The sequence below is a fragment of the Hyaena hyaena genome, unplaced genomic scaffold (assembly GCF_003009895.1).
Source record: "Hyaena hyaena isolate Hyena2069 unplaced genomic scaffold, ASM300989v1 scaffold_115, whole genome shotgun sequence".
Taxonomy (NCBI): Eukaryota; Metazoa; Chordata; class Mammalia; order Carnivora; family Hyaenidae; genus Hyaena; species Hyaena hyaena.
Genome location: NW_024080747.1, coordinates 1,889,417 through 1,911,362, shown reverse-complemented (window position 1 = coordinate 1,911,362; position 21,946 = coordinate 1,889,417). Strand labels below are relative to the sequence as shown.

General features: G+C 34.6%; 1 protein-coding gene across 2 annotated transcripts in view; it reads right to left on the bottom strand.

Moving 5' to 3' along the window:
- Positions 1-21,946, bottom strand: part of SLC12A2 (solute carrier family 12 member 2) — a 96,439-nt gene that overhangs the window by 24,978 nt on the left and 49,515 nt on the right. For both annotated transcript variants that reach the window (XM_039236698.1, XM_039236699.1), the window contains exons 8-16: positions 21,120-21,247; positions 20,938-21,022; positions 17,418-17,569; positions 12,274-12,381; positions 11,103-11,226; positions 9,870-9,971; positions 8,366-8,521; positions 6,743-6,842; positions 1,261-1,372 (exon numbers count right to left, since the gene is read on the bottom strand). In XM_039236698.1, the coding sequence (XP_039092629.1) occupies positions 1,261-1,372; positions 6,743-6,842; positions 8,366-8,521; positions 9,870-9,971; positions 11,103-11,226; positions 12,274-12,381; positions 17,418-17,569; positions 20,938-21,022; positions 21,120-21,247 (1,067 nt within the window). The remainder of the gene's footprint in view (positions 1-1,260; positions 1,373-6,742; positions 6,843-8,365; positions 8,522-9,869; positions 9,972-11,102; positions 11,227-12,273; positions 12,382-17,417; positions 17,570-20,937; positions 21,023-21,119; positions 21,248-21,946) is intronic.

Sequence of the window (21,946 nt, the reverse complement as noted above, 5' to 3'; positions counted from 1 at the left end):
GTCATATGCTTACTGAGCCACCCAGGCACCCTGAGCCTTTTGTTTTTCTACATAAAGTTTCTCAGCTTGTTTTTTCTTTATCCCCAATGTTTGAGTTATTAATTCTCAGTAACCTGAAAATAGAAGTTTGCTGTAAAATATAAATGCATTTTTTTCTTCATACTTCTGTTAAATGATGAAATAACGGAATTAAGGAAATGAGGTTTTTCAACTTGCAATTCTATTTTGATTCCCGCAAGCAACACATAAAATGTGTTATATGCAAATGTATAAAGCAAAAATCTAAAAGTAGGTTTAAGAGCACACCCTCATTGTACATGAGAAAGTATAGGAAAAATACAATTTGTTTTATAAAGGAAAAACGTTAAGAAATACTGCCCCATTTGTAATTTCCTGTGGTCAAACCCCAACTTGAACTCATCAACTTGGAGACAAACTGAAAAACTTCGTAGGTCCCAACTGGGGTCAGTGTCTCAATGTTCTCCTCCAGACATGGCTTTGACTTTGCTACCATATAAGCAGAAGAGCAACTATAGCACAGGCTGCGACATGGGGCGTTGAACCCAAATTTCTAACAAGATGAAGAAGACAGTTTGGGAGAAAAGCTACTCTGACAAATAGCCCAAATTTCTCACACAGAACAGGTGATCCATCTTCTAGCAATTCTTTTCAATAACCAAGATGACAAAAACATAAAATTACTTCTGGATGAAAAGTTTACCACTATTTTTAATAATGATATTACTCATGGTTACAACAAAAAAGAATGGGCAACTAAACTTAACACTGTTTGAATTTGGAAATTTAGCACTCTGCCCTTCTTATATGTTGTATACTAGATGTCTGTCTACCTCTTCCAACCTCTTTTTTTATTTTTCTGGTAGTAAATGCTCCCAGTGTTCTAGAACATTATGAGAAATGTCAGTAAGAGAACACACATACTGTATTTCATTTAGACTGCTTAGTGATCAAGGAGCTACTTTTCTTAGCCAAAACATTCCGTAACAGAAATATAGTTTGCTAAAATCTCATAACAAATAAGAAAAAAAGAATCAACACTCTAAAATCTGTTCTCAATAGAGGTTCTGAGACAGTTTGGAGGCAAAAATATTTTGAAGAAAGTAACTAACTTCAAAAATGCCCAAACAAACTAAACATACTTATCTTGTCAAATTACTTCACATCTAAAAAGTCCCATGAACTACAAATTATATACAGAGTAAAGAATGTTTTAATATAGAAAACAAAGTGAACACTTACCATATGTACATGACTACAGATCATCAACCCAACATTTTTTGTGAAATCATGAACAAGATGAAGTAAAGCTGGGCGCGAGTTTGGAGCACCTGTCATAACAAGACACTGTGGCCTAATTTAAGATTGAAAAATAAAACAAAATTAGAGATTAGATTTTTGATAACATGCACATATTTTACACCACTTCTCTAAGAATAGGTTATTACCCTAGAATCTCTCCTCTATGTAGTTGTTCTCAAGACACAGGCCACAGGAGTCTCAAGAGAAGATGACTTTTAACCAGGGTTTCTCGGTACATGAGATATGCACAAACAAAACTTCTTATAACAAATAATCATGCCAAATGATTACACATCACTTGGTAAGATTCCACATCAAGATTTGGTAGGTATTACAGGAAGAAATGACCATGCTAATTAAAATAAATGTAACCATTTTTTACTTGTAAAGGTTAATAAATATTCCAGTTCTTGAGAGTTCCAAAACTTCCTAAGAGCTTGACCTTCCCTTCATGTACAAAATAGGTTGCCTTCCTTCTTAGCTTGATCCTATCATAATGATTTCTACTTTCTAATATCAGCCCTGTCATCTAGCTTTAACAATGGCTATTGTATCAGTAAAATCATCAATGGTTGATTTGAAGGTTTCTATTTGAAGTAAAAGTTTTAATTCTAATTAATTATGGTAAAAATCAAAATTAAATTCAATTGCCTTTGTAAACACAATACAGTGGCATGACTTTCATAAATTCTTGACACTTGATTTTAACTGAAAAGAAATGGCAATCAGTGTTGTTTAATGAAAAAATATGCAAGTATGCAATTTATAAGCTGACACATTAACAAAGATTCTTTAAAACAAGAATTTATATAATTAAAACAGACTTTAACAAAAAGCATATAGACTAAAATTGACTTTACTACTAAATTGGTAGGGTAGTTCCTAACTTCATAAAGTAAGCATGAGAACTTGAATAAAGACTACAAAAACGAAATCAAACAAAAAAACTAACTTATTCAGAATTTTAGCAATTTATTGGTTTATTCTGAAAAACCAATTCTGTCTGGGAGAAGGGCTTTAGAGCAATCAACAAGAAATCAGCCTCAATGCCCCAGACCACTAATAGTGCAGTCTCTCTCTCTCTGAGCTTTAGCAGGTTAAAAAGCTCCACAGCTAGAAATTACACAATTTCTATCCTTCCTGGTAGCTTACCACTGACCCTGTGAATGGCTTACAGCCCATATAAGGAAGCTGGCTGCCCTCCATACTTTGTTTCCCTTTCCTGTAAGCTGATGACTCTGACCACATGGACAAAAACACCTCCTAGGAAACGGCAGGCTGACAAGATACAAGGAATGTGGGACCTGAATGACCAAGTGCAGTAAATCTGCCTGCCATGAACCAACCATTTGCCTCTGGGCTACCATGTAACACCAACGTTGGCTTTATATAACCACTCTATTTGTCAACTTTCCTTACGTGTAGTGTAACCTACACTCTAACATAATCTATTACTACAGTTAAAGAACTGGTAGCCCCTATCTTTACTACATGGTAAATATACCACAAAGGCGGACTTTGGTATAGTTGTATCACACCAAAAAACAAAAAACAAAAAAAACAGAGTACAAAATATATTAGGGATGCGAATGAGTAACAATGACGCCTTCCTCAAAACACTCTATCATATAAAGGGATTCTTAAGGAACAAAAATATGAACAGGAGAAAACACAGTAGTGTGGAAATACTGAAAGCTAGAAAGGAGATGGGAGAACAAAGGATAGGCCAAATCAGGAAGAAGCTAAATCCTAAAGCCGAAGAGAAAGCTGTGAACCTACCTGATTTTACACCTAAAAATCACCAAAATGCCTGTAAGTTAAAGGCAGTAGGTGCCAAGTAGCAGGAGCAACGTATTAAAGAAACCAAAGTGAGAAGCACTGGTTTCAACTCTGCATAAGGAAGAACTAGAAACAACCAAGTCACTTTCATCACCATCATGAATACCTCTCTCTGTCCTTCCCCAATACTGTCAGGCTAAGGCTTATTTGCTAAAAAGGGGCTCAAAACCACAATGAGATATCAACTCATAACACTTAGAATGGCTAATACCAAAAAGACAAGAAGTACTGGTGAGGATGTGGAGAAAAGGGAATGCTCAAGCACTGGCATTTCACAAGAGTCAAGACAGGGAAGCAACCCAAGTGTCCAGTGACAGATGAATGAATAGATACATGGTATGTACATACAACGGAACACTACTTGGCCATAAAAAATAATGAAATCTTGCCATTTGTGACAACATGAATGAACCTAGAGGGTATTATATTAAGGGAGACAAGCCGGACAGGGAAAGACAAATACCTTATGATTTCATTTACATGGGGAGTCTGAAAAACGAGACAAAACAAACAAGCAAGGGATAAAAAGACTCACAAATCAGTACAATAACAACAAAGAGAGAAAAAGATACATAAATATAAACAAACTGATGGCCACCAAAGTGGAGGGAATTGGGGGGGATGAACAATATGCGTGAAGGAGACTAAGAGGTATAAACTTGCAGTTAGAAGTCTTGGGGTGAAAAGTATAGCACTGGGAATAGTCATAAACACTGTAATATACTGTAAGTAAGCTCTATTCCCAACAGAGCACTCGCACTCATGAATGGCCATGAGACCAAGAGCTGCACACTCAGCTGCACAACTGAGCCAGCCAGGCATCCCTAAAACTAATTTATATGTCAACTATACTGTAATGAAAACATTTTTGGTCTGTGACACATTAGCAACAACTGAGGGCAGAAGCAGCTACTTTAATCATGGCAGGAATGGAGAAAACATTTACATACTGAATCCTGAGATCTCCAGACCTCCTTTGCCACTTGACTCTTAGAACTTGAGTAGCCAAGACTTTTATCAACAAGCAAAATATTCAAAGATTCTTTTCTGTGAAGTTTAATTGTATATTAAAAAAACCCTTCAAGATGACTTAAATTTCTCAAAGAACCAGCAAAGCCACATTCATCTCTCTTAAGGACTTCAATGACAAGCTCCAAGTACCAACACAGAGTTTCCCTGGCCAAGGACCATGGTTACTTCAGACAAGGCTAAATCTTGTCTGAAACAGTTCAAGTTCAAGAAACAGGAAACAGTGAGAAAGACATTTCAAAGAAACAAACTAAAAAGTGAAGAAAACAACATCTTTTGCTAAGTTTGGTGAAGGATGAGGTAGTGATATGTATAAAATTAAGTAAGCAAAGAAAGGGAAAAAAAATTTTGTTCCAGAGAAAACAAGAAAGCTGTAGAGGAAACAAAAAGGAATCATAATTATCACATGGCTCAGTTATGAATCATTTTAAAAGGTCACTGGGGTGCCTGGGTGGCTCAGTCAGTTAAGTGACTTCAGCTCAGGTCATGATCTCACACCTCGTGGGTTTGAACCCCGCATCGGGCTCTGTGCTGACAGCTCAGAGCTGGGAGCCTGCTTCAAGATTCTGTTTCTCCCTCTCTATCTGCCCCTCCCCTGCTCATGCTCTCTTTCTCTCTGAAATAAATAAACATTAAAAAAAATTTTTTTAGGGGCGCCTGGATGACTCAGTTGGTTAAGCGTCTGACTTTGGCTCAGGTCATGATCTCATGGTTCGTGGGTTCAAGTGCCATGTCGGGCTCTGTGCTGACAGCGAGCTCAGAACCTGGAGCCTGTTTCAGATTCTGGGTCTCCCTCTCTCTGACCCTCCACTGCTCACAATGTCTCTCTCTGTCTCTCAGAAATAAATAAAACTTTAAAAAAAATTAAAAAAAATTTTTTTAAAGTCATAAAAATATAAAAACCAAGTATGACCTAATCAAAATAATGATATAAAAATATACTCTGGGGTTGGGGTAAAGGGAAGAGTGCATGTGTTTAGTAGGCACATGTGGATGAAAGCTATCAATTAAATTAAATTTAAATTAAATTAAAAATCGAAAAGTACAGGAAGACAACCATAATGTTGGGGAATATCAAATAATTACTGAATCAATCAGCTAAGACTTGAAAGAGGTTGCCTGTGTGTGGCATGACACAAACAGGGACATGAGAAGTCGGGCAACTATGGATTTTCATGATTTTCTCTAGTCTCTCTCAACTATGTTCATGTGTAACTCTGATAAGGTTTAAAAAGCCATACTGGAATAAAGTACATCTTTTCAATGTTCCCATTACTATAACAAAGCAAAGCAAAAGGTATGCATTGATGGCAAATTAACTTCGAGTCTTGGTCATACACTCAGTTCTGGGATACAACTTTTTACCCAAAGGGATGAGTTCTATTTTCAGTCATACTTGGCATCAACGATTCAAAATGTGCTAAAATTAAAGTTTTCCACCCAGGGCTCTCATTCCTTTTTCTTTTCCCAATTTCACTCTACTCCAAAGTTGAACATCTGTGGTCTCTGGAAACTTTTCATTCTAGAAAAAAAGGGATGGGGGTGGGATCCAAAAAGTAACACAAGAATACATGAAGGCTTTTCTTACTGGGAGAAAAGTGGCAGAGCAATTCTTTTCTGTCACTCATTCACTCCTCAGGATTTCTTTAAATAGTATTTCCCCTTTTAGTTTATTGACAGACATGGAACATATTTCTTTATTATTTGGAAGCCAATGAGATGTGAGTACTCATGAGTACAGAAAGTCACCTGCTTACAGCCAGGCTTAACTGAACAGTATGAAAGAGACTATTTAGATGAAGTTTTTAAAAAATGATAAGCCTACTTTCTGCAAAATGCAAATAATAATCTATAATTACTAAGAATCAACATAGGGAAATAATGAGACTTCTTGATTTAGAGGGGTATGTATCAGTAGCACTTTAGTAACTGAATTTCATCAATTATTAGAAGCATGTTGAATTAAGCAACAGTTTTTATTTTTTAAGGAATAGTTTTTAAGTTGATGATTAACACACTACTATAAAATATAGCACTTATTGAGTAAAATAGTATAAATGCTCTTTAAGACATTGATACTTTATCACCAAAACTGGTTTCCAGTAAGTCAATGAGGAGAGGAAAAAAGCAACTAACATGAAAATATTTAGTGCCTTGGTAAAATTACAAAATAAAGTATGTCAAAAAAAAAACCCTTAAAAAGCTCATACTTTGTAATTATACAGTGCTTACTCAACTTTACTGGCCACAGGGGGAAGAAATTATTCATTTTATGATAGTTGAAACGCCACTTAAAAGCCTTCAAATGAGAGACTTCTCTTTTACAACTTTTTTGTAAATTAGATAATTTACCTCTTTGTCAATTTTTGATAACTAAGACATTTTACCCTTGTTTATGAATACACTGCCCATTCATATCCAGCCAAAACAAAAACCAATATTCTATGCTTTTAGGAAACTTCTCAGGTAATATCAGCAGACGAAAATATTACCCAATAGTTAAAGAAGTGATGGACACCTAAGACCGATATCTCTGTGTCACCTCGCCGCTCACCTGAAGTTTTTCACATGGTCTTCCACTCCTGAAAGACGAATTGAATGCTGCAGAGCATTTAGGTACGTCAAAGCTTGTGTAGAGGATCCCCAGTTCACGTCTGTGGGAAGACAGTGTCAGGCAGCAACACACCAGTATTAACCAATGATCAATTACCAGGTTGAAGCACAGAGAAGTAAACGATAGTCTCATATATAAAAAATCAATTGCTGACATAAAGCAATGCAGTGACAATGCTCAACAGTTCAAGTGCATGGCATGACACTATGATCATGCTACTCTGAACTAGAATTGCACTTTTTTAAATTTTTTGATGTTTTTTATTTATTTCTGATAGAGAGAGACAGACAGCATGAACAGGGGAGGGTCAGAGAGAGAGGGAGATGCAGAATCTGAAACAGGCTCCAGGCTCTGAGCTAGCCATTAGCACAGAGCCCGATGCAGGACTCGAACCCACAAACCTTGAGATCATAATCTGAGCCGAAGTCGGAAGCTTAACCGACTGAGCCACCCAGGTCCCCCGGAATTGCATTTAAAGAAAAAGTACAATTTAGGAAAGACCAAGGTGATAGGGCTACAGACATGCTGTGCATGCAACTCAAGAATGTTCCACAAATAATTTTAAAATTATTGTTTATGTAGCCAGAGGCCTAAAGAGAAAGAGGAGATCTCTGATATAAAGACTGAAAAACTCTGAAAGTACCATTCATAGTACTTAGCAGTTTAAGTTATTAGAAAAGGCAAATTGTACTGTGCACTGAATAAACAGCCTGGACATCAAATATGACCTTAGAAATTTGTTCTTTTAGAGAAATAATTGTTTGTAAGATGGCTAAAACATTACCTTCTTTGTCCATTTCATTTCTAAAGCCAGCACTCTAATCCAAAACCTCATTGCATCATATCTGGATTACAAAGTGCTTCCTCAGTTTCAGATGACGACACTGCAGCTACTCTTGTAATTTCTTCCTAACCGTGTCTACTGGGGCCAAAACTTGTCCAACCTTTCTCACTGGCTCTGCCCTCAGTTTTACAGTCCCCACAGTACACTGGACTGGTCTCAGTATATCTGAGGATCATCTTCTTATGTAGAGATACATCCAAGAGTTATCAACGCAACACGTTCTGGGAAATCTTTAACTATTTCCTAGTTAGAACACATTTGTCAAATGCTCCCTGCTATATGGTGAACTAGCAGGAAGATACTCTATCTTTCTAATACACCGTCCATTCCATGCAACTTACTATAGCAGGTGATAAGACTGGAGTACTAACATGTATGCTTACTGGGCTAACAGTTACCACAAGAGCTACTCTACAAAGTCTAATCCTTCCAAAGAAAATTTTTAAATACAGTGAGGGTCACCAAAATGTTAATAATACAAATGTCATTTTTCTATAAGTAGCATTAGTTAAATTTACAGGCAAGTATGAAATTACATAGAATAAAAGTCTTGTGGTAATTATTTCACTAAAATTACATATATTTGGAAATGAATTATTTTAGGTTTTACACAAAGCACCTTTCAAGTACACAGAAGACGAAGCTTAGATAGGAAAAATAACAAAGAACTTCTAGGTATCTTCTAGTTTGAAATAATAAATATAAAAAAAAGTACAGACCTGGTTTTTTGTAGGTCACATAAATATACAGCCCAAGGACTATGACGTATGTTAACAATGCAGCCCACCAGTTAATGACAAACATCACTATGCAGCAAAGAATTGCTCCAATCAGTGATATCCACATGTTGTAGTATTTGAAGGCAGGACGCCATCCTAAGAATCACAATAAAACAGATACATACAAGTCCGTGAAATACCTTATGTGTTTTAGACAATGGTACATATCTGTGCACAAAATAGCTTTCTTTGTGGCCGCTTTAAACATTCAGTAAAGGCTAATCTGTAAAAGTAAATTCATGGAGCATTATTGAGCACAATTTATTCTCAGAATTTCTGAAGGCCATGAAGAGTGCACATGTATTTAATTCTACTTAATTCTAGGGATCAAACCTATCTTAGTGAATGCTAAAAACTACAAAATATTGAAAGAAGGTTTCAAATTGAGTTTTTAACAGTGTGCCTGTATGTTCTGGATTTTAGCATGAAATTTATCCATATTCTAATGCATATACAAAAGAGTTTATACAAAATTTTCTGGAAAATTGTTAAAAAATTCTTCTAATTGCTAGAAAAATTAACAGTTGGGTATAGAAACTTCTCTTACCATATGATAAAGTATTTATGAATTGAGTTCACTCTAAAAAAATGCTCAAGAACATGTTTTTAAATTTTCATTCCACAGCCAAACTTATTTAGAAATCATTTCAATACATTTCATATTCTTTTTTTTAACTAAACTTTTAATTGTAAAATTACTGCAGAGTCCCACACAATTGTGAGAAAGAATCCAGAGAAATTCTGGGAACTTTTTACCTAAGTTTAACCTCAATGATAACATCTTGCAAAGTCATACAAGATCACAACTAAGATACTGATATTAATACAGTCAAGACAAAGAACTCCAATATAAGCATCTCTCATGTTATCCTTTTACAGTCTCATATACCCATCTCTAAAATGTGTGTGTCCCATGTTCTACATTTTATCTTCCCTGTTCTGAGGGCTTTTAGGTCCTTACAAGGAAAAGTGCTTTTGTTCCTTCAATTCCTCCCCTGATGTCCAACTGTTATGATTTGTAACAAAAAGCCCTCACTGAAAGCAAATGGGGCAGTTTTTCTGTTCCTAGAGACCCTTTACAACACAACTCCACAGAACTTACTGTGTTAAAAATCTTTTTCTGGACAGGTAGGCTGTTATCATAACCATGTTCTTAGAATAAACAATAAAACTGGGAGAAAATAATTCTTTCATAGTATTGGTCAGAATTTGAGATTAACACTATCTTAAATACTTCCAAGACAAGGAACAGTACACTACCAGTCAACTTCACGATAAAGAGACCTCTGAAGACTCCCTTAACTTGACTCTACTTTAAAGGTTGACTGGACATTAATGGGCTAATCACTCACAATACCATCTTTTAAAATGTGTTGAAGTTTTATTTTCTCTAAAATCAAAGACATTAACACATTTACAGAACTTTAAGAAAATGTAAAATCACCTGGAGACTTCGCAAGTGATGCATGGAACACTGAAAAATTGATCAAAGCATAGGATGCAAGGAAGAAGTTAGAGATAATCGGAGCAATAACATTCAGTTCAGCTGCAAAAGAAACATGAGGCATATTTATGGACATGTTATATACTTCATAAACATTATAAAAGTTACATGTTATGTAAGTTTTAAAAAAATGAAATTATTTTAAACCTTTAGATGATAGTGTAAGGAATACCCCTATACCCACACTTAAGATTTAATGAACACTTGCATTTTGCAATATATACTTTGTATACTTCACTTTTCAGAAATTGACCCCTGGGTCCGTAGTTGAACCCTTTATACCTCATTCTTCCAAAGTGGGTATACTTTTCCAGCGAAATTATATAGTTTTACTAAACACATATATAGCCCACAAGTTTTATGCAGTACTGTTTTGGGTATTTCCAAAGTGAGACAAATACTGTATTTATCATTTTGTAATTTGATTGGTTACATTTATTAATTTAAGATTCTGATACACGATACATTCTGTTATATTCTGATATACGAAGATAAAACTTATTCATTATATTTACTCCTCAATATTAGTCTGCAGTTTCATTCTTCTGTTAATAGGTGTTTAAGTTGCTTTCATTTTCTATTATAAAGAACGACACTAAAAATATCTTTGAATATGGTTCTGTGGGCTTATATGCAAGTTTCTTTAGGATATATACTACTAAAGACAACTACTGGACTGTAAGAAACTTTACTCAACATCACTGATTTATTCCCCAAAAATAGCCATACCAAATAGATACCAAGCAGCATTACATTAGAATTAGTTTCCATAATCAGTGGTCTAATTCAGACTTCTAATAGAAGTTCACTGTCATCTTTAGCAGTGGCAGACTCACTTACCTTACTTGTGATCAGAGGCAAAAGTGCCCAAAAGTAGCTCAGGGAAGCCTCTACCTTCAAGAAGAGCACTGAAATTCTTTTCTGTATGCTATCATTTTACTTGTTCTAGGGACAAGAACCTAGGAGTTCCCTCTGATGGTAGTAATTTTTCCAAGCATGTATTGAACACTATTATTTGCAGTATTTTCTATGTACATTTTCATTTCATAAAAAAAAAAAAAACAACTAACTTAGTTTACTAGGCAAAGTAAGGTTTTGTTTATAATTCAATGTTTAGAGCTCATACTATAAATGTTCCAAAATCTATATTAGCACATCATTTGTATGACTAACCAATTAAGATGAATCCAAGGGCAATTAAGAATGTTAAGATGTAGCCACGAAGAGGTTCATTATTTTTCCCATAACCTTTAGCAAACATCTGGAAAGCTGGGTAGATGTTGTCCTTACATAGAGCCTAGTGAAGAAAGGCAAATATGAGAAGAAATATAATGAAGTTAGACACACATATTTCCTTACAGTTATAATAAGTTACTCAGAATTAGAACACAAGTTTTCTACTTCTTGGTCCTCTTTCTTCCCACTGTGTCACACTGCTTTACCTACAAACTATAAAGTAGATCAAACATTTCAAGTATCAAAAGGTAGCTGGTAGAAAACAACACTCAAGTTTTTATCTACCTTATCCTACTGTCATGGTGAAATTCTTTTATGAAGAAATATGTCAGAGAAGTAGGCTTATAAATAAAAGAAATCTGAAAACTTGAGGAGTATGACATAGGTGTGACCTATATCAAGGGAAAAAAGTCTGAATCCTAGACTTAAAACAGATAAAAATCCTAATTATAAAAGTTAACCGCTTTTCCTAAAATTTTACTAAAAATCCTTTTAAGAAATATATTCTACATTGACTCTACTCACTGGCTACAACTATAATATCAAGAATAAGGCTGCAAAGTTAATATTTCATTGGTTGGATCAGTAATAAAAAGTATTTCCTATTTAGTGTTAGCTGTTTACCTAATGTTCATTGAAGGGATATAACATGTGCCTCATTCATCTTTATACCCTGAGTAGCTAACACAATGTGTGGCATATAGTAGGCATTCAAACGTTCATAAAACATACAGGCTGTCATCATGCTAAGGTGCACAAGGTCCTTTAATTCTTTTGATTTATTCTTGGACTGCATTCCTTACTCTTAGTAAGACACTATACAAATTTGTGCAATGAGAGTATATTGGAAAAACAAAAATCCATCACCATTTGCAGAAAGACAATTCAAGGACTATATCCTCACAGCAGGCAAATGCACTCATGTTTATATAAATAGAAATGTTCACAAAATTAAACATACCTATCTTGAGATGTGTGCATATATATATATATATATATATATCATACATATATAAAGGCAAACGAAAGATATACAAAGTTAATCCCAAAGTGAAATTTATTACTGTAACTTCCCTTTCAATAAAGCTTGTAATATGAAAATACCTACCTGAAATATTTTGGGAGCACTCACAAGGGATGCTAATGCAGAAGAAAGAGTGGCTGAAAAGATACCTGCAGAAATTAATGGTGCAAATCCTGACACCATGCTCATTACCTTTAAAAAGTAACAGAAAGGGAAAATTAAGTCTTAACTAACAATTCAAGAAAGAACAAAATACTATACATCTTTATTATGCTAATGAAGGAGACTAGCATCAGGGGAAATATGATAATAACAAACAGTAACGGTTATGTGCATTACAAATTCCTAAAACTGATTAACCAGTAGCCCTCACCTTGCATCTTTATATTTGGTAAAATTTCAGACACATGGCAGACAGAATAGCATATGAACCACCAAGTTCATATCACCTACTTTCAATAATGGTCAGCTTGGGACCAATCTCACATCATTGTGAATCAAACCCCAAACATCACTTAATAAATAAATGTGTCAGTATGTACCTCTAATCGGTACAAACTTTTAAAAACTGTAACTACAACGCCACTGGCACAGGTTAACAAGTATTTCCTTAACATCACCAAATAGCCTATCACCATTCATATTCCCCAAGTTGTCTATCTTTTCTTGCCTTTTTAAATAGTTTGTTTAAATGAGGATCCACAAAAAGACCACTCATTACATTTGGTTGAATATTTCTCTTAAGTCTTTTTCAATCTGCACGTTCACTGTTTTCCTTTACATTTTATTATTTTTAAGCCATTCTCTTGTAGAAGCCTCTGTGGATTTTGCCAACTGCACCTCCAACTTGTGTCATCTAACCCATTGCTCTCACCTCTGTATTTCTAGTGAACTGACAGATCTAGACAGTGCATCAGAATCAAGTACAAGTTTTCTGGCAAGATTATTTCAAGATGGTGCAATGCACTTCTATCAAGAAGGCTGTTTTTCTTTCTTCTTTCTTCCTTTCTTTCTCTCTTCTCTCTCTCAGGTTGTTTTTTTCTCTTTTCTTTCCCTCCCTCCCCCTTCCTTCCTTCCTTCTTTCCTTTCTTCCTTTCTATGAGATTGGCATTGTGGTTATGTTTTTTTCTTTTTAAAAAGAGACCTCAACATTTGGAGCCTAATGTGGAAATATTTCTCCTTGAAAGGATGTAAGTCAATGATGTCTTTAAATAATGTGGGAAGTAGGAAGTTATAAATAAAACAAAGTCAGCCAAACATGGGCGATTGATAAAAGCTGATAAAGTACATTACACTATTTTCTCTATCCTTGTATGTGTTGAAATATTTCCCTAATGAAGTTTTAAAAAAAATAGATTGATCATTTAGATCATGAGAAGACAACCAGATAAATCCAAACTGAGGGGCAAAACACAAAGGAATGAGCCTGTAGCCTTTAAAACAGCAACACCCTGAAAGATTAAAACAGGCATGCTGGAAACTCCTAGATTAAATGATTTTAAAACAACACGGTGACTAAATGCCATACGTAACATAGATTGGATCTTGGATCTAAGAAAAATAGCAGTCAGGGACATTACTGGATCAGGTGGGGAAAATGAAGATGGAATATATATTTAGGTAATTGTACCTCAACAACAATGACTTCCTGAAGTGGGAAAAGTATACTGTGCTCATATAGAGTATTTCAAACAGTTCAAACTGATGGGCATTTTATGATGTATATAATTTATTCTCATATCTTTGAGAACAAAAAGAATGTACATATATACAAAGGTAAAAGCATGGAGTAAAATATAAACATCTGGCAAATTTATGTGTAGAGGTAGGTATACAGGTATTCATTGCACTGTTCCTTCCACATCTTTGAAAACTGGGGAAAAAAACAAAACTGAGGAGGAAAAGTTGTCTGAAGGATTCAGGTACTGTTCACCTGACCCATCCATTAAAAATTCTATCAGGAGTGAATGACGATCATCACTTAGATTCATTTCTTCCTTAGTAGAGATTTACTTTTCACTTACATTGACCAAGACTATGCCAACTAAGAAGGAGACAAGGAAATACGGTTTTGAGGTGTTTGTGACTATTTTATCCCTGACTGTAATTTTATACTTTAAACCAGATGTAAAGTTAGCTACAGGCACAATCCCTGGCCTTAACGTATACATCTGGTTTCATGTGTTGATCGTTCCACCATGTTTCACCTAGTATCTTTCCCTTTCAAAAGACTTAGTATTAAAAATGAAGAATACATTCAAGTGGTTCAAAAAATATCAGCATTGACCTCTCTAAGCATTTCATGGAGGGGGAAAAAACTTGAAAAGATGATTTTCTATTCAGCCCAGTCACAATTTGGTAGTTAGATACATGCCGTATGTGTTTCACAATCACTGTGTTTCATGGTCATTAATACTAGATGGGCACTGCCACTTCTGCCTTTGGGGAAGGAGATTATAAAGGACAGATAAGATGGACCAAGGTAAAAATGAACAGACTTGATTTCTGCTATATACACTTTTCAAATCCAAAGTTGTGTGCCTGTCCATAATGATCTCAAAGATAAGTGCAAAGACAGGAGATAAAGGAAAAAGAAAAGCAAAGAACAGAGAATATGATACACTGCTGGATTAAGGCAAAACAGACACCACAAATATTACATATAACCATAACCTTTCATCTGTGCTGTTTTGAGGAAAAAAATCACTTTTTCTCTTCTTCCACCACATCTGAATTGAGGTAAATAATGTTCCATGCTTAGCATCTAGAAACACTATGCTTCTAGGATTTGCTAAGTTTCCTATTTTCTAGTCATATATTTACTCAACAACTTCTGCATTTACCATCATTTTAGGATACAATATGAATAGCAAGGATAATGATAATGAATGTACATAATGGTAATGTCAGTGTTGTCCATGATGGACACAAAGATGACAAAAATAAAGGTCTTCTCTCTAGTAAGAGAAAAAAAGACAAAAGTCTAGTAAAAGGTAGAAGAGTGGCAAGTAAAACAAATGATAAGATTTTAAATAGGGGAAATGTGTGTGTATGTGTTGATGATGTGAGGTTCAAGAAAATCTTGAACAGCAAAGAGGCTCACACTTTGTTTACTAAGCAATGGTGAGTCAGTGGTTTCAGAAGACATATAAAATGTAGAAATATATGTAAAATTAAAAATTAAGGACAAGTAAGGTGGCCCAAATCACTTTTCCTCCTGAAATATGAATAGTCAAAGACATGCACAATGACATTATCAAGTGTGGCTTTGGGTGGATTTCACGATCAGTCTCCAAATTACATGCTCCTTAGTTATGGTCTGTGGACCATTCTTCATTCTCCAAATAAAAATGAGTTTGTACTTTTACAGGATTTTATTTTTCGTTTTGTTTCACTCTGCAAAGCATTTAAAAAAATTTTAAAGATTTATTTAGTTATATTAGCAAAGCAGCTTTACATAAACCAAGCTGTTCTTTGCTTTACTGAGTCTATACTAGACTTGATAAAGACAACACACTTTTGTATTTTAAGGCCAACAACACAGAAATCTGATTGGCGTTTTCAGTCACTGGGCAGAGATCAACATTTGTGCCTTTCATACACAATATCAATGTCAGAATTGGCCTGGATCATTAGCTGGGTATGAATACTTTCTTTCATGCCTACGACTATGCCTAGTCTTGTGACTAGAAAAAAACAAACTTTTGTTATATAATTGGGTTCAATATTTATAACCACTGAAAATGCAGACAATTGCTGAAACTACAAAAAAATTTCTATTAAAACGTTACAAAATTTTACTCTAAAATTTCACTCTTCTACATGAAATTTATACTGTCCTAAAATATTAAATTATAAATCCTCAATTATTCTCTTTACTATAAGTACACTATACTATAAAAACACCAGGGAACAAAATTTTTACTTTTTCCTTTGATTTAGTATAATCTTCTGTTTGTAAATACTCACAAATTTTACAAAAATTTCATTTTCCTTTTAGAACCTTGTAGAGGTAATAGTAAAAGGAAGAAGCACTGATATCTTCCAAGTACTGGACAAGTAGTATTATCTTTTATACAGTTCATATGTTTTAAAAGGTCACAAACTTTCAAGCATCCATTAAGAACTTAATTCTGGGGGTGCCTGGGTGGCTCAGTCAGTTAAACATCTGACTCTTCATTTCGTCTCAGGTCACGATCTCACAGTTCATGAGTTCAAGGCCCATGTCAGGCTCTTTGCTGACAACGCGGAGCCTGCTTTGAATTCTCTCTACGCTCTTCCATGATCTCTCCCCCTCTCAAAAGTAAGTAAACAACAGTAACAACAATTTAATTCTGTTGTTCAATGGTAGTTTAGCACAGTATGACTATATGGGCCTTATCTAACTAAATAACACTATTGACCATCATCAGTGTTTTTTAAAAGGGAATTTATATATAAAGCAATTATGAAAACATCTCTAATTAGAAAACCAAATTCACTTCAAGTACGGATTTAAAAAACTCAAAATAAACATTAAATACTTGTGTAAATCTACAACACACATAGAAGATATGTATTCTGAAAACTACACAAAGCTGATGAGAGCAACCAAAGAAGACCTAAATAAATGGAGAAACATACTGTGTTTATGGATTCAAACACTCAATACAGTGAACATGTCATTGTCCCTAAATGGATAAACAAGTTTAAAACAGTTCCTATCAAAATCCTAGCAAGACTTTTTTTTCAGATAAACACAAAATTGTTCTAGAATTTTTATGGAAAAGCAAAAAGAACTAAAATAGCCGAAACAATTTTGAAAAAGGATAAAGTGGGAGAAATCAATCTACTTGATCATAAGACTTACGATGTAACTAATCAAGAATGTATGGTACTGGTGTATGGATAGAACACAATAGAGAATGTAGAAATAGACCCAGCAAATATGACCATGTGTAAGATGCATCCTTGTTTTCTGAAACTATACACTATATATACATACTATACATTATACTCTAATATGTGTTACCCTTGTGAGCCCTTTTGTTCTTAAAGAGTGTCAGATTTAACCCTTTAATAATTTTTCTATGTCTCCAGTTAGTTATCTATAGATTTTTCTAACAGCTATCCGGGTAGAAAATAACAAGAGCCTTCCCTTCTAAGTTAGTGCTGGACTTTGAATGTCCAAATATGATAGCAGTCCGACCTCTAGATAAATGTCTGAATAATATAAATATGATGCTCACCTGGAAATTGTTCATTAGGCCATAGGAACAAGGGCTAGTTTCACAGGATGAAAAGTCGAAGTTTAATTTACAGGCTGCAGAAGTACAGTTTGTTAGCTCTGTTATAATGGTGTCATTTACGTTCCCCGTGGCATCTCGAACAACACAAGAACCTGAAGTGCAAGGGACAATAAGAACAAGAAAGAGAGCTCAAATTTATATTCATTTCAAAATTACATATATCCATAAAGCAGTTATGGTACTGAATATACACTTCTTAACAGTACTGACATTTTCAGCATTCACATTTCAGCGTTTATAGTTTAGATAGATTTACCTGGCCCAGAATTTAAAAAGCATCATGATCTCCAATATTTTAGTGAAACAAAACCTTATTAAAAACTAATATTTCACGGGGCGCCTGGGTGGCTCAGTCAGTTGAGCGTCCAACTTCGGCTCAGGTGATGATCTCACGGTTCGTGGGTTCGAGCCCCGCATCGGGTTCTGTGCTGACAGCTAGCTCAGAGCCTGGAGCCTGTTTCAGATTCTGTGTCTCCCTCTCTCTCTGACCTTCCCCTGCTCATGCTGTCTCTATCTTTCTCTCAAAAATAAATAAAAATATTTAAAAAAAAAAAAAAAAACTAGTATTTCGCAAACACATGCTTAAAAACCCTGCACATATAGTTGTGGAAAATGGTAATGAGCAAAACTATCTCTACACCTATTTGGCTTAGGTGTCCTTAAGCAAATATAAACACATTGTGTTGAAAGAAATCCAAATGGCAGAAATGTTTTCTTGCTCCAACTATTTCATATGTGAAACATGCCAAAGATCACACCTCAGGTAATATCAATCTTCTGTGAAGGAAAGCAATTTGAATATCAGTGAATTATAATTCCATTTAAACTTCTGGCTCAAGTAAGTCTACCCCGATATTAAGAAAAGACACGATTACTGGAGATTTGATTAAATAACTCATGAGGCAGAATAAATGGGTATACGTGAAACAAGATTAATTGTACACTGTTAATTCTTGATAACTTCATTTAAACTTGGTGATCGTTCATTAGAAAAAGCTCTCTGCTTTTGTGCAAAATTGAAAACTTCTATTATGACATTTAAAATTTTATTGATAAAAAGCATTTAATTAATTAGAACATATGATGTGTAACTGTTGGTAATTACCATTCCTTTGACTTCATATATTTTTACTTTTGAAACACATTAAAACTCTTGTCACATCATATAGGAAGTAAAAACAATAAACACTGTAGCCCAAAGTAAAGAACAAACAGAAAATTAAGTTTGAAAAGGAGAACATATTAATGATTAGATAGCCAACATCAAGTCCCTTTTGTCCTCAATTTCTTCATCTAACTCTCAGAGCAGTGTTTGCAAGAACCATCTTTCCCTCAAGGTACTTGTGAAACTATTTGCGTGAGAGGAGAAGAGAGCCCTGTCTACCCGAAAGCAGCTATGCTTTTAAGTGTTTCGGTCTCATGTTCTACATGGAAGCAATAGGGTGAAAAAAGGTTGAACGAGTTACACCACCACTCATGTAGGCTGGTCTTGCTCCTGACTGTCAGGGAGAATGGACACTCCATGGGCTAATGTGGACAGAATGAAAGGAGTATGACGGTCAACAGCATTAGGGAGTCAGGTACCAACAGAAAACATGTCTGTGCTATAACTATTTTTCAACTTGAAACGTAATCAGTTATATCCTTCTTTAAATTAAAACTAAATTTTCTTGGGCCATAACTTTTAGGGGAACACAAACATTTTGCTAAGCTTATATATATAATTCTTTTTTCTAAATGAATTTTTAGAGATTTACATATATATAGACTTGAAAGAATATATGAAATCCAGCTCCTTTACTAAATGTGAATTTAGCCCACCATGATAATATTATTGTCATTTCCAATTCTTGTTTAATGATGTTTCAAAATTACATTTAGGCAAATTAGCAGGAGAGTTTGTAGAAAGAGTTCTGTCATTACTCCACAACAAATCACTGAGTATGTGACAAAAATACAATTTTCTTGGGGTGTGTGGGTGGCTCAGACAGTTGAGTGCCCAACTTCAGCTCATGTCATGATCTCACGGTCCATGGGAGCGAGCTCCACATCAGGTTTTGTGCTAACAGCACAGAGACGGCTTCAGATTCTCTGCCTCCCTCACTCTCTGCCCCTTCCCCACTCATGCTCTCTCAAAAATAAATGCACATTTAAGAAAATTTTCTTACTGCAATACTATGAAAACCTTTTATTCTGTGTTCTATGATTCTGGAGTTTGATTCTTTAGACTGGTATTAAACTAAGCTTTATTCTTGTAATATGCTTCGGACATCTAACTGGAAAACTTGAGTCTAGGCATTAAAACAATGCTTACAATTCAAGAATATATGTTTTCTGGGTAAAGAAAACTCACTTTTCACTTTTGTGAAAGTGTAATGAACTCAATTCAATTTATCTACATGTAAATTATAGGTAAATCGATACTTACTTTTTTTTCTGGATTAGGATGCTTTAGTTAATGAATCTACTTTACTAATATCCTTTAAAGAATTCATTATAAAACAAAACAAAATCTCTTTTTGCCGAGAAAAACATTCTTTAGGGGTGCCTGGGCGGCTCAGTCAGTTAAGCGTCCGACTTCGGCTCAGGTCAGATCTCACAGGTCGTGGGTTCGAGCCCCGCATCAGGCTCTGTGCTGACAGCTCAGAGCCTGGAGCCTGTTTCAGATTCTGTGTTTCCCTCTCTCTCTGCCCCTCCCCCACTCATGCTCTGTTTCTGTCTCAAAATAAATAAACTATAAAAAAAAATTTAAAAAAAAAGAAAAAAAAATTCTTTAAATCAAGTGTTAATTATCCTTGGTAGTGAGATCTCTAAGCTTTCATCCAGTTTTGTGCACAAGAGTGATTTAGAGACTGGCTGACCACTTAAGTCCTTACAAGTTCTAAAATGCCATGATTCCATGAATGTAATAAAAGGTTTAAAACCATTTTCATTCAATTTAATAAGAGTTTAGCAATGCTTTTCATTTGATCCAGTATATCCGGTTTACCAAAATTATTTTTTATGATAGAAAATGCCAAATGTTGTTTAAATGTCTTGAAACAGTCTTCATATGTAGTAATATTAACATGCAAATATAAAATAACCATAAACAAAATTTTTAAAAATTTTATAAAGACCACAAAGTTAAATGCATTTATTTCTACACTAATGAATTATATTTTCTATAAATTGTAGTTCAGTGAAATTTAAGAGTTTGCAAATAAGACTTTACATAATTTTCTAACTTACTTTAAAAAAATCTTAGAGAAAAAAGAGAGCATCTGTTGTTTAGCTAATGCCTATAAAATCATTACTACTTTACTTAAAATTCTTTCTGAATTAAAATATGTAACTCTAAATCTTTTTTAAAAATATTTCCAAATTTAAAAGTTAAAGATATAAATGTCATGGAAATAAATACTTCAAGTATGTACATGTTGAAATTTCTGAAACACATAAAAACTATATGGTTATTTACCTACAGATACTGCAATTCCTATGTAAACCACGGTAGTTATTAAAATGGCTAAGAGTGTTCCTTTGGGTATGGCTGACTGGGGATCCTAGAAGGCAAGAAAAAAATTTTAAGTCTACTTTAAAAAATAAATAAATAAATACACATATACTATTTTTTATATGAAGGTACTTTGTGATACTTACCGCAAGATCACCTGAGATATTTGCTCCAGCAAGAATCCCAGTTGCGGCAGGAAAAAAGATGGCAAATACAGAAAAGAAAGTCTCTTCCTCCCGAAAATCCGGTCCAAAGTTCTCATTAAATATTTCAGCTGTGGAGAACAAAATGTCTTTGGCAATTAATGGAGAGCAGATTGCACCATTATAATTTGGGTCAAGTGTGAGTGGTACGTAAACATGAGCCCTCATTCTTCTTCAGTTCAAGTCACTGGTAAATTCTTAAACACTTCCTAGTTGAAGTCTGGCATTCTTCTTTTCTAATATGAGGGAACATTTTATAATCAAAATGATGATTTGACCTGGCTTATGCCTACTATTCCGCATACCTTACTAAATATGTTTCAAGTACCTCTAACTTGATTATCATCACTAGTCCAAATGTAAATCAAAGCATGGATAAACTTCTCCATGTCTGGGGGGTCAAGGAAACAAGAAAGGAGGTAGAAAAACACCATCCTAATAGGGAACCATTTTTTTCTTACATTCAACCTACATACTACCTGTATACCTTTCTCTCTTTCCTAGTGCTGTCCTGTTTATTTTTTGATGCTCAACAACTCATCAGGCTTCCACAGAATTTTAGCTAAAACAAACTAAGTAAAGTCCCTTTCCATTCTAACAATAATCAAGGCTGTAACTATTCCTACTGTTTTCATCTATTATGATGGGCCCTGACACTGAAATAACCCATTAACTGTCATTTAAACTTCTGCCCATCCGTCTAGTATCTGAGTATCTGCCAAGCGCCAAGTTCAAAATTTGAGCCATCTGTTATCTCACTACCTTAGTAA